At 52.6% G+C, this 12,260-nt stretch overlaps 1 protein-coding gene across 1 annotated transcript in view; it reads right to left on the bottom strand.

The window, feature by feature from the left end:
- Positions 1 to 81: 81 nt before the first annotated feature.
- MARCH2 (membrane-associated ring finger (C3HC4) 2, E3 ubiquitin protein ligase) overlaps positions 82 to 12,260 on the bottom strand; it is a 24,085-nt gene continuing 11,906 nt past the window's right edge. The window contains exons 2-5 of the mRNA XM_006896342.1: positions 10,333 to 10,560; positions 5,503 to 5,698; positions 4,172 to 4,381; positions 82 to 240 (exon numbers count right to left, since the gene is read on the bottom strand). Coding sequence (XP_006896404.1) covers positions 82 to 240; positions 4,172 to 4,381; positions 5,503 to 5,698; positions 10,333 to 10,508 — 741 coding nt within the window. The 5' untranslated portion in view covers positions 10,509 to 10,560. The remainder of the gene's footprint in view (positions 241 to 4,171; positions 4,382 to 5,502; positions 5,699 to 10,332; positions 10,561 to 12,260) is intronic.

Below are 12,260 nucleotides of genomic sequence, written 5' to 3'. Positions count from 1 at the left end.
AACCCTCTGAACGCTAGGACATCCTCAGCTGCCACCGGCCTCTCCACTGCAGGGTGCCACCAGCTGGGCCATCACATGGTGTCACACAGGCGTCTCTTCGGCCACCTTCTTTAGCAGTCCAGCTGCGAGCGGGGAGTGCCGGGTGCCCCCAAACCCCTCTGCATCCCGGAGCTTCAGACAGACCTTCTGGTTGGTCCTTCTCCACTCAGAGTACAGCTGACAATGGTAGCGGAAGGAGACCTGCAGATGAAGACCAGAGGGAAGGGGGCATCAGGGCCAGCTGGGGACAAAGACAAGGCAGGGCTCCCACTTCCGGAAGCAAAGGTGGCATCTGGCTCTGCAAATATCCCTCCCTCCCGGGGCAGCTCCCTGCCAGCACCCCAAGTTCTTCCAAGGCGACATGGCGTCTGTGGTGGGGGAACAAGACGTTCATGTTTGGTTTTGTGCCTTGGTCCTCGTCACAGCCCAGCGTCAGGGGTGGGAGCAAAGATATACGGCCTCTCAGGAGGGACTCACATGAATGGGCCTGTGTCCTTTAACTAAGCCAGTGCCCGAGAAACATTTGCACAGGTGTCCAAAGCACTGTTCCTCACGGCAAAAAACAAAAATCAAACATTGGAAAGAATCTTGGTGTCCATCAAAAGGGATTGGTTAAATAAACACGGCACACCCACACGAGGAAAGACACCGGACGCTGCTTTGTCTCAAGGACGGCAGAAGAGTCCGTGACTATCTCTGTGTATGTTTATAGAGGGGGAGTTCTGGGGGCCTTGTGCTAAGTGGCTGCACCACAATCCTGAAGGCTTGTGGCTTGAATCCACCTGCTGCTCTGTGGGAGAAGGATGGGTAATCTCCTCCCGTACAAGTTACTGCCTCTGAAAACCTGCTGGAGGGTTAGCTGCGGGTTGGTTCTCACTCAGTGGCCCACACAACCACATACCCATCTCTCTTCTAGGGGTTAAATTGCGTAGCTACTATGTAAAAGCGTGGCCATTTGAACCCACCAGCTACTCTCCTTGGGAGAATGGGAGAAGAGTAAAGCTGTCTGCCTTTGCAGGGTTACAGCCTTCAAACCCTGTTTTATCCTCTCCGGGGGAGCTCTGGTGGCCTAGTGGCAAGAAGCTGCACTGCGATCCCAAAGGCACGTGGCTTGAATCCATGGGAGGCCGGGCAACCTCCTCCCCTGTGACTTCCTGCCTCGGAACAACCACTGGAGGGTCAGCTCCGAGTTAGGTGCACCTCGACAGCAAGGAGTTCCGAGTCTGATAGTGTTGTTAAGAAGCTCTGGCTGGTGTAGGCTATAGGGTGTTGTGTGGCAATCAAAAGGCTTGGGCATCTCCAGCAGTTCAAATCCACCAAGGGATAGAAATCTATTGTTGTTGTTGCTGTGTACCGTAGAGTCAGAACCAACCCATAGCTGACCTTCCAGCAAGTTTTCGGAGGAAGTTAACTGTGTGTGAAGAGACTGCCCATTCTTCTCCCGCAGAACCATGGTGGCCTCGAACCAGGAGCCTTCAGGATTGCAACACAGCTTCTTGCCACTAGGCCACCAGAGTTCCCCTATATCTCTATCTATATACTCATACACACCCACAAATCACACAGGTGCTGATGGATGCACTACTATAATTTGTGAGAGCCTGTCACACACCCCCTTCCACAACACTGTAACTAACAGAGGTTTCTGTCTCAGAGTGAGACCAGGGGGAGGTTTGGTTCTAACTCCCGCCATACCAAGACCCAAAGCCAACAACAAACCCACTGCTGGCGAGTTGATTCCAACTCCTGCTGACTTTCCACCGCTTTCCAAGCCCATAAACTTTACCAGGGGCAAACTGGTCATCTTCCTTCCCAGGAGCAGCATTGGGGGTTCACTGTCCATCCTCTGCTCAGCAGCCCAACGCTTCACCGGCTGCATAGCCAGGAGCAGCACCCCCTGTTCATCCATCCATCCATCCATCCATTCACTCAATCACTCATTCACACATTTGCTCGCTCGCTCTCTCTTCCAGTCCCTCTGTCTTCTCTCTGCATCTCTCTCAGTCTCACACATTCCTCAGTCGTCCGGGCACTCTCTCTTTCTCTTCTGTCTGGCTGGGTATTTCTTGGTTGTTTATTGTCCATCTGTCTCTGTATCTCTGTGTGTCTGTGTCTCCCTCTCTCTGTGGGGTGGCTGGGTGCCGTTGAGTTGGAACCGACTCATAGCTGATGAGCCTGCCACGCAGGGATAGCCAGTGAGAGTGCTGACAACAGAGGCCTGGGGATCTGAGGAAGCTCATGTTTTCGGGAGGGCAGCATGTCCCTTGGGACATGGAAGTGTCACACCGGAATCCCAATCCTTGGCAGATTTGTCCCTTTTGTTTGTGACCTTTCTGGAGATCATAAATCTCTAGTCTTATAGCTGACATCCAAGCAGATATATGCACACCCATGTTTATTGCAGCTTTGTTCACAATAGCAAGGAGTTGGAAACAACCTAAGTGCCCATCAACAAACGAATGGCTAGAGAAGCTGTGGTATATTCGCACAATGGAATACTATGCTGCATTAAAAAACAAGGAACTCATGCAATATTATTCAAAATGGTTGACTCTGGAGAACATTATGCTGAGTGAAATATCCCAGTCACAAAAGGACAAATATTACATGATGCCACTGTTGTAGAATGGGACTGTCCTTGGGGTTGGGGAGAGACTGAGTAAGATGGGTTCAATAATGTATACTGCACTGAAACAGAGGAGGGAGAGAACCGTTTAAAAGAGAGATATAACTGGGTATTTCTGCCATCACAGGAGACTAGAGCGAGGGCTACATGGTGGAGGGGACCTGGGGGAGGGTTTGTAAAACAATGAAAGAATCTTTTCTTTTACTTTTCCATAATTTTTGGACTCATGTACTTATAACTTGTTAGTCAAATTTGTGTCTTCTAGGTTGCAACACCCCCATGATACATCTTCAAGGATATGAACATGTACAGCCAAGCACAATCAATAAGAGTGCATCTAAATTCCAAAATCAATCTCCATAATAGTCTATGTGTTTCCTACTGCCAAAGGGGCCCTTTAGAGTAGTGAGAGAAGATCTTCACCCTGAAACCCACAGCGTCCCTTTTCAGCAGGAAGTAGCTAAGAGAATACGCCATCCCCTTTTCCTTATGACTCAGGGTGAAGTCTCTCTCAGGGAGGAGTGATAGGGAATGGCAAAGGACACACTGACAAAGAAGATTAATCAGAACTGGCTTTGACAAGCACTGTGGCATTTGGACAAGAACAAACTGGGAGGAGGGTAGAGAGAATAGTGCAACAATGAATGAGTGGAAGCCCAAAATCTCTGTAAATGTTTATGAAAATTAATAAAATATAATTATAGAAAAAAAATAAATAAATCTCTAGTCTTAAGTATAACATCAACTCAACAAACTCAACTTATTTGCCGTTGAGTCGGAACTGACTCGTAACTGGCCTGCCAGTGTGAGTTTTCAAAAGCTGTAAATCACACAGGAGGAGAGGGCCTATCTTTTCCCTGCAGAGCAGCTGGTGGATCTGAACTGCCTACCTTTGGGTTGGCAGCACAACTCCTTACCACTCGGCCACGAGAGCACCCCAAGTGCAGCACTCTGTATAAATTCTGGGCATCACTGCAGCATCTTTGAGCTCAGAGGGGTTCAGGAACCCCAAGATCAGAAGGCGGGGGTGTTGTGTGCAGCTAGAACCTACCTGGCAGCCTGAAGCCTGGTGTCCTTTTGACTTAACGGGTTCTGACCCAGCTCTGGGAGGCTGGGGTCACAGGAGCGTGCTGGGGGCAGCTCGTGAGGAGGATAAAGTGGGAGGGTGAGGCCGAGATCTGCCCACGCTTCAGGCCTGATCCTTGCTTTGCAATCTTAGTTCCCTTCCCTCGCTCTGCATAGACTCATGGGAGTGAGGCCTGTGGGTGACACTCTCTAACCTTGGAGCAGAAGGCTGTCTCCAGTCACCTAGAGGCTGGGTGTTTCTTTGTTGGGCTTGGAACCTGAACTCTGAAAACATGGGGTGAGCTTGGAGGATGGCCCTCACACACCTTGCCCCAGCTCCCACCTGGGGCAGTAAGAAGGAGCCGGCAGGGACCTGGAGCCCACGGGGTGCCCAGCTCCTGGAGACCCCACTGGCCTGACCTGCGGCCCTCAGCCACTCACCAGAGTCCAGAGCACGTAGATGGTGAAGAGGGCGATGGTGAGGGCGATGAGCCCCACGGCCTCCAGCCTGCTGTGGAGCCGGAGGTGGTCCTGGGCCCCACGCAGGCACAGCCAGCCCGAGACGGCGGCCAGCGGTGTGATGAACAGGAAGCACACCATGTCACAGCACAGCGTCCGCTTCTCCGTCCGGGGCCCTGGGTCCTTCAGCCACTGGTGGGGGAACGTGGGTGGGGGAACAGAAGACACGTTGCTGAGGGGCTGTGTGCTGCACTCCAGTCCTGGACCGCCCTCTGCTGACACCAGGTGGCTGCTGGGCCTGCCTGGGGGTTCCAGACACCACTGTTCCTTTCCAGGAGATTAGAAGGACCAGACCCCAGACTGGGCACCTCCTTCTGCCCCTCTGTGCCTCCCGTCCTCCTTCCCCCATCTTTTTCTCATACTATAAGCTGCCAATGGGGCAGGCCCTGCTAGGTGTGGACAGTTATGATGGGGCACAGAGGGTCCTGGCCTCCTGGAGCTCCATGCCAGTTGGGAGAGGTACAAAGTGGGGTGAGGAGTTGTAGGAGGGCCTCGTGAAGGAGGTGACACTTGAGACTGGACTGACCAGAAGGAGTCTTGTGAGGGAGTGGGAGGCGGTGTCCCTGGCTGTAGGAACAGTGAGTACAAAGCTCTGGGGTGGGGGGTGCTTGGCCTGGCGCACAGACGTCCAGTGGAGGGCCTGGCTCTCAGGGTCGTAAGGACTCCCGACCTTAGCCCTGTGCCAGGCTTCAGGGAGGAGTTCACAGGCATCCCGGTGGGGCTCTCATGAGCAGCCTCTGACCACATCACGTGGGATCCACCACACTCAGGCTGAAGGCATGGCCCCTTTGCCAAGTCCACAAAGCCCAGTGCTTCATTTCTGCTCCCGGCCCTTGGGCTCTTCAAGAGCACCAAGCTCCTCCACCCTCAGGGCCTTTACACAGGCTATGCCCTTGACAAAGCTGGCTCCTTGGCACATCACCCCTGAGGCCTCAGCTTGGCCTTGCCTGACCCCCAAGTTAAGTGACCATATGGGCCCTCGCCGACCAGCACCACGTTTCCCCCGCAGCATTTTCCCTCTGGGCTGCCAGCTACCTCCCTTCTTTCAATGGGTCATGAACTTAATTTGACTGACAGCTGGGTCCCATGTCTAGCACAGGGTCAGCCAGGTGCCACCATCAGCAGGACCTAAGGATAATGGCCAGGGGCAAACGCTACCCTACAGAGAAGCTGCTTCCCAACCCCACTTGGAGCTCCCAGGGACCCCAAGCCTTCCTCTCCTCGCCCACCCCAACCTCAGGCTCACAGGGTACCTCTGTGAGGGGTCGGGGACGCTTCTCCACCACAAACTCCGTGTGGCACAGCTCACAGTAGCTGGTGTTGGACGAGGACAGCCACCTCTCCAGGCAACTCTTGTGCACGGCGCCCAGTGTCCCTGTGCAGCCGCAAGGAGACAGCAAGCTCTCCCCGTTGGCTCCCTCATGGCAGATCCGGCAGAAGGGACCATCGCTAGACACAGACAGGACAGGTGAGCAATGGCGGTGCTTCCTACCCATCTGCACTGGGTGACCAGCTTGGTACGTCACCCCATGGTAAACACCTTCAACGCCCAGCTACAAATATCCTCTCCCTTGGGACACCTCCCAAGGGTCCCAGGGGAGGCGGGATGTGCTCCCTCCTCAAGGCTCCTGGGGCACTTTTTTTGGGCCCACAGAGCACGTGGTACCTGCTGGCTGGCATCCACTACCCCTCTCTCCAGCTAATTGTCCTGGGCCAACCCCCCCCCCAACTCTCACCCTCTGCCTCAAGAACTAGGGCAGAGCTGGTAACACCCCAATCATCTCGGCCTGGCCAATCAGAACGCCACAGCGCCTGCTCAAATAGCCAGACTCAGGACAGAGTGATGCAATCAGAGCCCCTGGGAATCCATTCCGGAAATTCTATTTCCCCCCCCTCCCTTAAACGCCAGCACTGCTGGCTGATGTAAGTCCCAAACGGCTGGCACCACCTGGTCTCTGTGTGGAGGCTGAGGATGACGCCAACCCAGAGGAAAGCAGAGCCAAAAGGGAGCAGAGGCGGTTCCCGAGGGACACATCACGGGCCCTGGATCTAGCTAGACCTGAAGGCAGGTGTGTTCAAGAAACTTCTGTATTGAGGGAAAAGTCCCTCTGCCCCTCTGTCCTGACCAGGGGCTAGCAGACACAAGCAGCGTTCTGCAGAAAGCCTCCTTCGAAACGCCCAGGAGGAAGGGCCCAGAGGCCACACAGCATGAGTCATCACTGTTTTCAGACTTCTTTGTCCAGAGCTGAACTTGAGGAGGACACAAAGGAGGCTGAGCAGGACAGCTGTTTCCCAGATAACATCAGCCTTCCCTCACACGACACCACGAAGCAGCTGTTTGGTCTCTGTTTTTCATTTCTAGCGGCTGTAAAACCTCAGGTCATCCCCCCCACCACCACCCCGCAGTGCCCCCCTCAGGCCTGCTGTCCTCTTAGCCCTTGGTAGTGTTTGCCCCCAAAGAGTCACGTGGCCTGCTCTGTGGCTCCACTCAGCCCCACACTGTCGGCCCACATCCTGCCTCTCCCCTCACAAGGAAAGCTAACGGCACAGGAGGCCCTGCTCCCAAGACCAGTTTGGGGAAGCGGATGTGACAAGAACCCTGAGGAAGGGCCCCCAGCTTGGAGATTGTCCTGGGAGGCCTGAGAAAGGTCAGAAGAGCAAGTTGAGAGAGGACAAAGAAACAGAACTTAACACTTCCTGAGCACTGTGTAAATACAAACCCAGATGGTTACTGTCAAGTCGCCTGTGACTGTGGGGAGCACACGTGTGTCAGAGCAGTGCTGTGTGCACAGGGCTCCCACGGCTGTGACCTTGCAGAACCAGACAGCCAGGCCTTTCTTCCAAGGTCTCCGAGCTCATTAACCGTTGCATCACCCAGGGACTCTTACCACTGCTGGGACACTGTAGGATAGAGCAGAGGCCCCCACAGCACTTCCAGGGCTGTAAATCTTTACAGGAAATCGGAAACATTGGCTTTTCCTGAAGAAGGAGCCCTGGTCAGGCTGGGCCTCTGCTTCCACATGGAGATTACCTTTTGGAGTGGAGGAGAGGCTGTCCACTCTCCGGTAGCCTGGCCAGGCTCCTTCCTCTGATTTATTTAGCCATCTGCCTGTTCTAGATGGTTTTTGGGGTACGGTGACTAACTTAACGTGGTCCTTCCAACCACTGAAGGGAAGAGCGTCAATGAGGTAGACAGACCCAGTGGCTCCAATGAGCTGAAGCACAGAGACCGTGAGCTCGGTGCAGGTCAGCAGGGCTTTGTTTGGTTCTACAAAGGGTCACAACAAGCTGGACTCAACCAGACAGCACCAGACAACAGGCACTGAATGGCGGTGTTGGTGAAGAGTACTGAGTGTACCATGGACTGCGAGAGAACCAACCAGCCCATCCCGGAGGGAGTGCAGCCAGAGTGCTCCTGAGAGGTGGTGGCACTGCGCGTCCTACGCTCTGGGCATGTTTTCAGAGGAGCCAGTCGCTGGCAGAGGACGTGATATCTGATAAGAGTCAAGGGTCAAGGACAAAGAAGAAGATCCTCAGTGAGATGGACAAGCTGCAACAGCGGCTTGGGCATGGCGGGGATGGCCGAGGATGGCAGAGGACAGGGCTTTGTTCTGCCGACACAGGGCTGCTCTGAGTTGGAGTCAAGGCACCGACCAGGAACAGTAGCCATAATCCTTGTGACTTCCACAGTGACGGGGAAGGGCGGGGCATGCAAATGAGGTGGATGGAAGCTGTGCCGGCTGGGGCTTTAGGTCAACTTGGCTAGGCCATAGTACCCTGTGGTTATCTTCCATCTCGGGATGTGGTGAATCTTAGCCTCTATGCCCAGAATCGTGGTCCTTTTGGAGGGAGATGTTATGGTGATGAGGCAGGAATGGTGTGGGATGTACCTTGAGTTACCATCTCACCAGAGGCTGTGATTTGAGTCACGGCCCTCAACCTGTTCACCACCCTGTACCTCCTCACTACCTTACTGAAGCTGAGTCAGCAAGTCACCCCAGTCGCACCTTTTAACTTGTAAGAGGTGAAAGGAAGGAGAAATGAGCAAAGGCATCATGGTCATCGAGAAAGAAGAGTTCCTAGTGGCAAGAAGCTGCACTACAACCCCAGAGGTGCGTGGTTCAAATCCACCAGATGCTCTGCTGAAGAAGAAGGACAATTTCCTCCTGTACCACTCAGATCCAATTTGACAGTACACACACATAAAAATAATAATAAAAAAATTTAAAAAAGAAAGAAGAGTCACGCTGTGTCCTTGGACCTGGGGTCCCTGCGCTGTGAACCTCCTGGACCAATGAGACTCTAAGAGACAAACAGCGGCAGAGAAGCAGAGCAGCAGAGGCAGCAGAACCAGGAATCCGGCAGCAGAGGCACAGTGGGCCTGGCCTACGGAGAGAAAACCCTGAGTGCTCTGGGGCAGAAGATGAACTGGTGGAGGGAGGTGCCTCTAGGCACTTACCAGTGGAGCTAAAGGGCTTTGCAAACCAGGCTGAGAGAATAAATTCTCCGAGAGGCAGGTCTGACTGAGAAGAAGCTGCAGCCTTGAGGCTGAGAGGTCAAGGTCACAGAAAGGCTAGCCTGGCTGAGAAGAAGCTTCCCTGACCGAAGAACTGCACTCTGAGTCATTTCTCACCCATTCCTTTCCTCATAAACCCCACAATCGTGAATGCTGTCTGTGAGTTCTGCCATTGCAATGAATTCTCAACCCCAGCAGAGAAGTAGAGCAAGCCATAGGAGGGCTGAATGGAATCAGAACTAGTTAAAAAAGTAGTGAGAGGAGGCAGGTTTTAGCTTTTGTCTCATAAGAATCAATTTCTCAAAACAATTATGAGATATCATCTCACACCAGTAAGAATAGCAAAATTTGGTCTCTGTCAGATTCTGTAGAGGCACAAATCATCCTGAAATATACCTTAGTGGATAAATTCAGAAGGTTAGGAAGAAGTCCAGCTCCTTCCCATTTTGCCCCTTTCCTGGCTTCTACATAATTCTTTTCCCTATGCTATATTCTCCGCTACTAGCTGTATTAATGTCTTCACGTTCTTATTTCTGCCTCTAGGCGTTGAATTAATAAAGTTCAAATGTGAGTTCAAATGTTAAAAAAAAAAAGAATAGCAAAATTTAACAGAACAGCAAACATCATATGATGGCAAGGTTGTGGAGAAACTGGAACCCCTTATTCACTGTTGGTGGGAGTGTAAAATGGGGCAACCACTATAGAAGGCTGTATGGCACTTTCTCAAAAAGTTGCAAATAGAAATATCATTTGACCCAGCACCACTACTGGGAATATATACCCTAAAGAAACCATAACTGCCACCCAAGCAGATATATGCACACCCATGTTTATTGCAGCTTTGTTTGCAAAAGCAAAGAGCTGGTAACAACCCAAGTGCCCATTAACAAACAAATGGATAGAGAAGCTGTGATATATTCACACAATGGAATACTATGCCGCATTGAAAAACAAGGAACTCATTTAATATTATTCAAAATGTGTGACCCTGGAGGACATTATGCTGAGTGAAATATCTCAGTCACAAAAGGACAAATATTGCATAGGGCCACTGTTGTAAAATGGGACTGACATCAGGGTTGAGGGAAGACAGAAAAGGAGGGGAGGATGATGTATATTACAGTGAAACAAATGAGGGAGAGAACTGTTTAAAAGGGACATATGAAGGAGTATTCTTGTCATTACAAAAGTCCAGAATGAAGGCTGCACAGTGGAGTTGACTTGGGGGAAGGAACTGCATAACAATGAGTTTTTCTTTTCAAGGAGAAGAGTGAATTGGGGGAAAGGGGTCGACAGGGAGAAAAGTGCAACAATGAATAACTGGAAACCCTGAGTCTCTGTAAACTTTCACTTAAATTAATAATGAAAAATGTAAATAAAAAATAAATTAAAAAAATAAAAAGAGTCAATCTCAGGCCACTCGCTGATGCTGACAGTGCACCTCTCCCTTCCTCCAGAAGTCAGGAGGTCACATGCCACCACTATGACATTTGTACAGGTTTCATTAGCAGATGGAGAAGTCAGTCAGTCCGGAGCACAACCATGCAGGAATCTTGTCCCCACTCACCTTGGTGTGTCCAAGGCCCGGATGACGGTCGAGAGGAGTCGGCCGTCCCTTGAAGTCACTTGTGCCACGTATTGGGGGGGCCCGAGGCCTGAAGACTCCACAACCTTGGAGAAGGAGGAGTTGCCAGAGCAGTCGCACAGGGAGCCGGGGAGGTGGCAGCAGTCCCCCGTCGTCATTGCCACAGAAAGGCCCACGTCCTCAGGGCCCAAGGCCCATGTTCCCAGGAGCCTGGGGAGAGGCAGCAGAGTAGTTAAGAGCCATGTTTTTGTGCCAGACAGACCAAGGTTTGAGTCCAGTCTTGAGACCATGGATGAGGACTGCCTCTCCTCAGCAACCTTAGCTGTCTGCTCTGTAAAAGGGGCTGCTGGCCAGCCGAGTGCATTCTGTGAAAGGATGAATGCAGCTCAACCCCAGCCCGGCACACAGGGGGCTCTGCACCTCTAGTCCTCCCAAGAAAAGCCAGGTGGAGCCTTGCCCCAGAGCAGCTCCTCCCCAGCCCATGGGCCACCTTCCAGCCTGCGTTCCCACCTCACAGTGTGTCAGGCCCTGTGCTTGGTCCACGGGGGCTGGACCCGCCCAGCTCACCCAGTAAGCAGAGGCTTCTTGGACCAGATGTGGATATTCCGCTGTCCTGGGGTTGGGCTCAGAGGTGGGGCCCGCCTTTGAGTGGAGAACTAAGCTAGGAACTTGGCCCAATGGACCCAATGGTCAGTCACCTTGACTTTGACCTTCTTGGGAGGCTCTAAACTTCCTGACTCAGGCCACCAAGCAAGTGGCACAGGCTGGAGACAACGTGGCTTCTGTGCCCCAGCTGCTCACAGCCGTGCCTCCGTCTCCGAGGGGAGGGCATGGGAAGCAGCTGGCATCTCTGCAGCAATTCCAAGGCTGTGCTGAGTGGGGAACCCCAGATTTGGCCTCTGCCCAGGTCCAAGTTCGTGCAGCTCCTCCCCCTGCCCCCATCAGCCAGGCTGACTTGAATGAGGGCTTCCTGTTGTCAGTGTGTGCTACAGTGACAGAGATCTCCTCGGGTGTCCCCTTGAGGTCAGAGGAGAGGCCCTGGAGCTAAGGCAGGTCACTGGTGACATAAACAGTGTGCACTGACTGCTGACTGAAAGGCTGGCAGTGGCACCAAGGAAGAAAGGCCTGGTGACCTGCTTTTGTAAAGACCAAAGCCAAGCAGACCCTACGGGGTGTGCCACTCCTGAGGGATCCTGGACCTCAGGGTCAAGGAAGGCTTTCCTCACCACTGACTTTGATTTTCATCACATGGCTCTTTGGAAATGTGAAATCAAGTTTGGTCAGCTGCCTCCTCCCATCAGGTTTAAACGGAGCAGGCTCAGCAGCAGAGCATGGGAATCTCACTTCTAGCCAGGAAGGAGACGCAGGGACTGCAGCACGCATCCTGCAGGACCAGCGATTCCTGCACTAACTAACCAGGCGGGGCAGGGAGCTCTGATAGCCTCGTGGGTCAGGAGATGCATTGCCAATCCCACGGTAGCAGAGTCAAATCCACCAGCTGCTCTATGAGGGAAAGACGGACATTCTCCTCTCGTGCACCTGAAAGCCTCTGAAAACTCGACCTCATATGACAAGTCTGACAGGGAATGACAGCCTCCGAGAGAACCAGAGACCATATAAGACAGAGCTGACTGTGGGACTGCTGCCCCACGGTCAGGGCCAAGGGCTGCTGCCCAAGCTTGCTGGGAGGACTAAAGAGAAGAAAGACACCATAACTGGCAGGACTAAGAGATCGTTTCTTCTTTGCTTTTTTTAAAAATTTTATTTTATTATTTTTTTGTGCATTGTACTGTCAAATCAGATCTGACTGATACAGGAGGAGATTGTCCCTCCTTCTCCAGCAGAGCATCTGGTGGATTCGAACCAGGCACATCTGGGATTGCAGTGTAGCTTCTTGCCACTAGGCCACC

This window comes from Elephantulus edwardii, unplaced genomic scaffold (genome assembly GCF_000299155.1).
Source record: "Elephantulus edwardii isolate Elephantulus edwardi_28Jun2011 unplaced genomic scaffold, EleEdw1.0 scaffold00185, whole genome shotgun sequence".
Taxonomy (NCBI): domain Eukaryota; kingdom Metazoa; phylum Chordata; class Mammalia; order Macroscelidea; family Macroscelididae; genus Elephantulus; species Elephantulus edwardii.
Note: the sequence above shows the minus strand (reverse complement) of the source record. Positions and strands in the feature narration are given on the sequence as shown.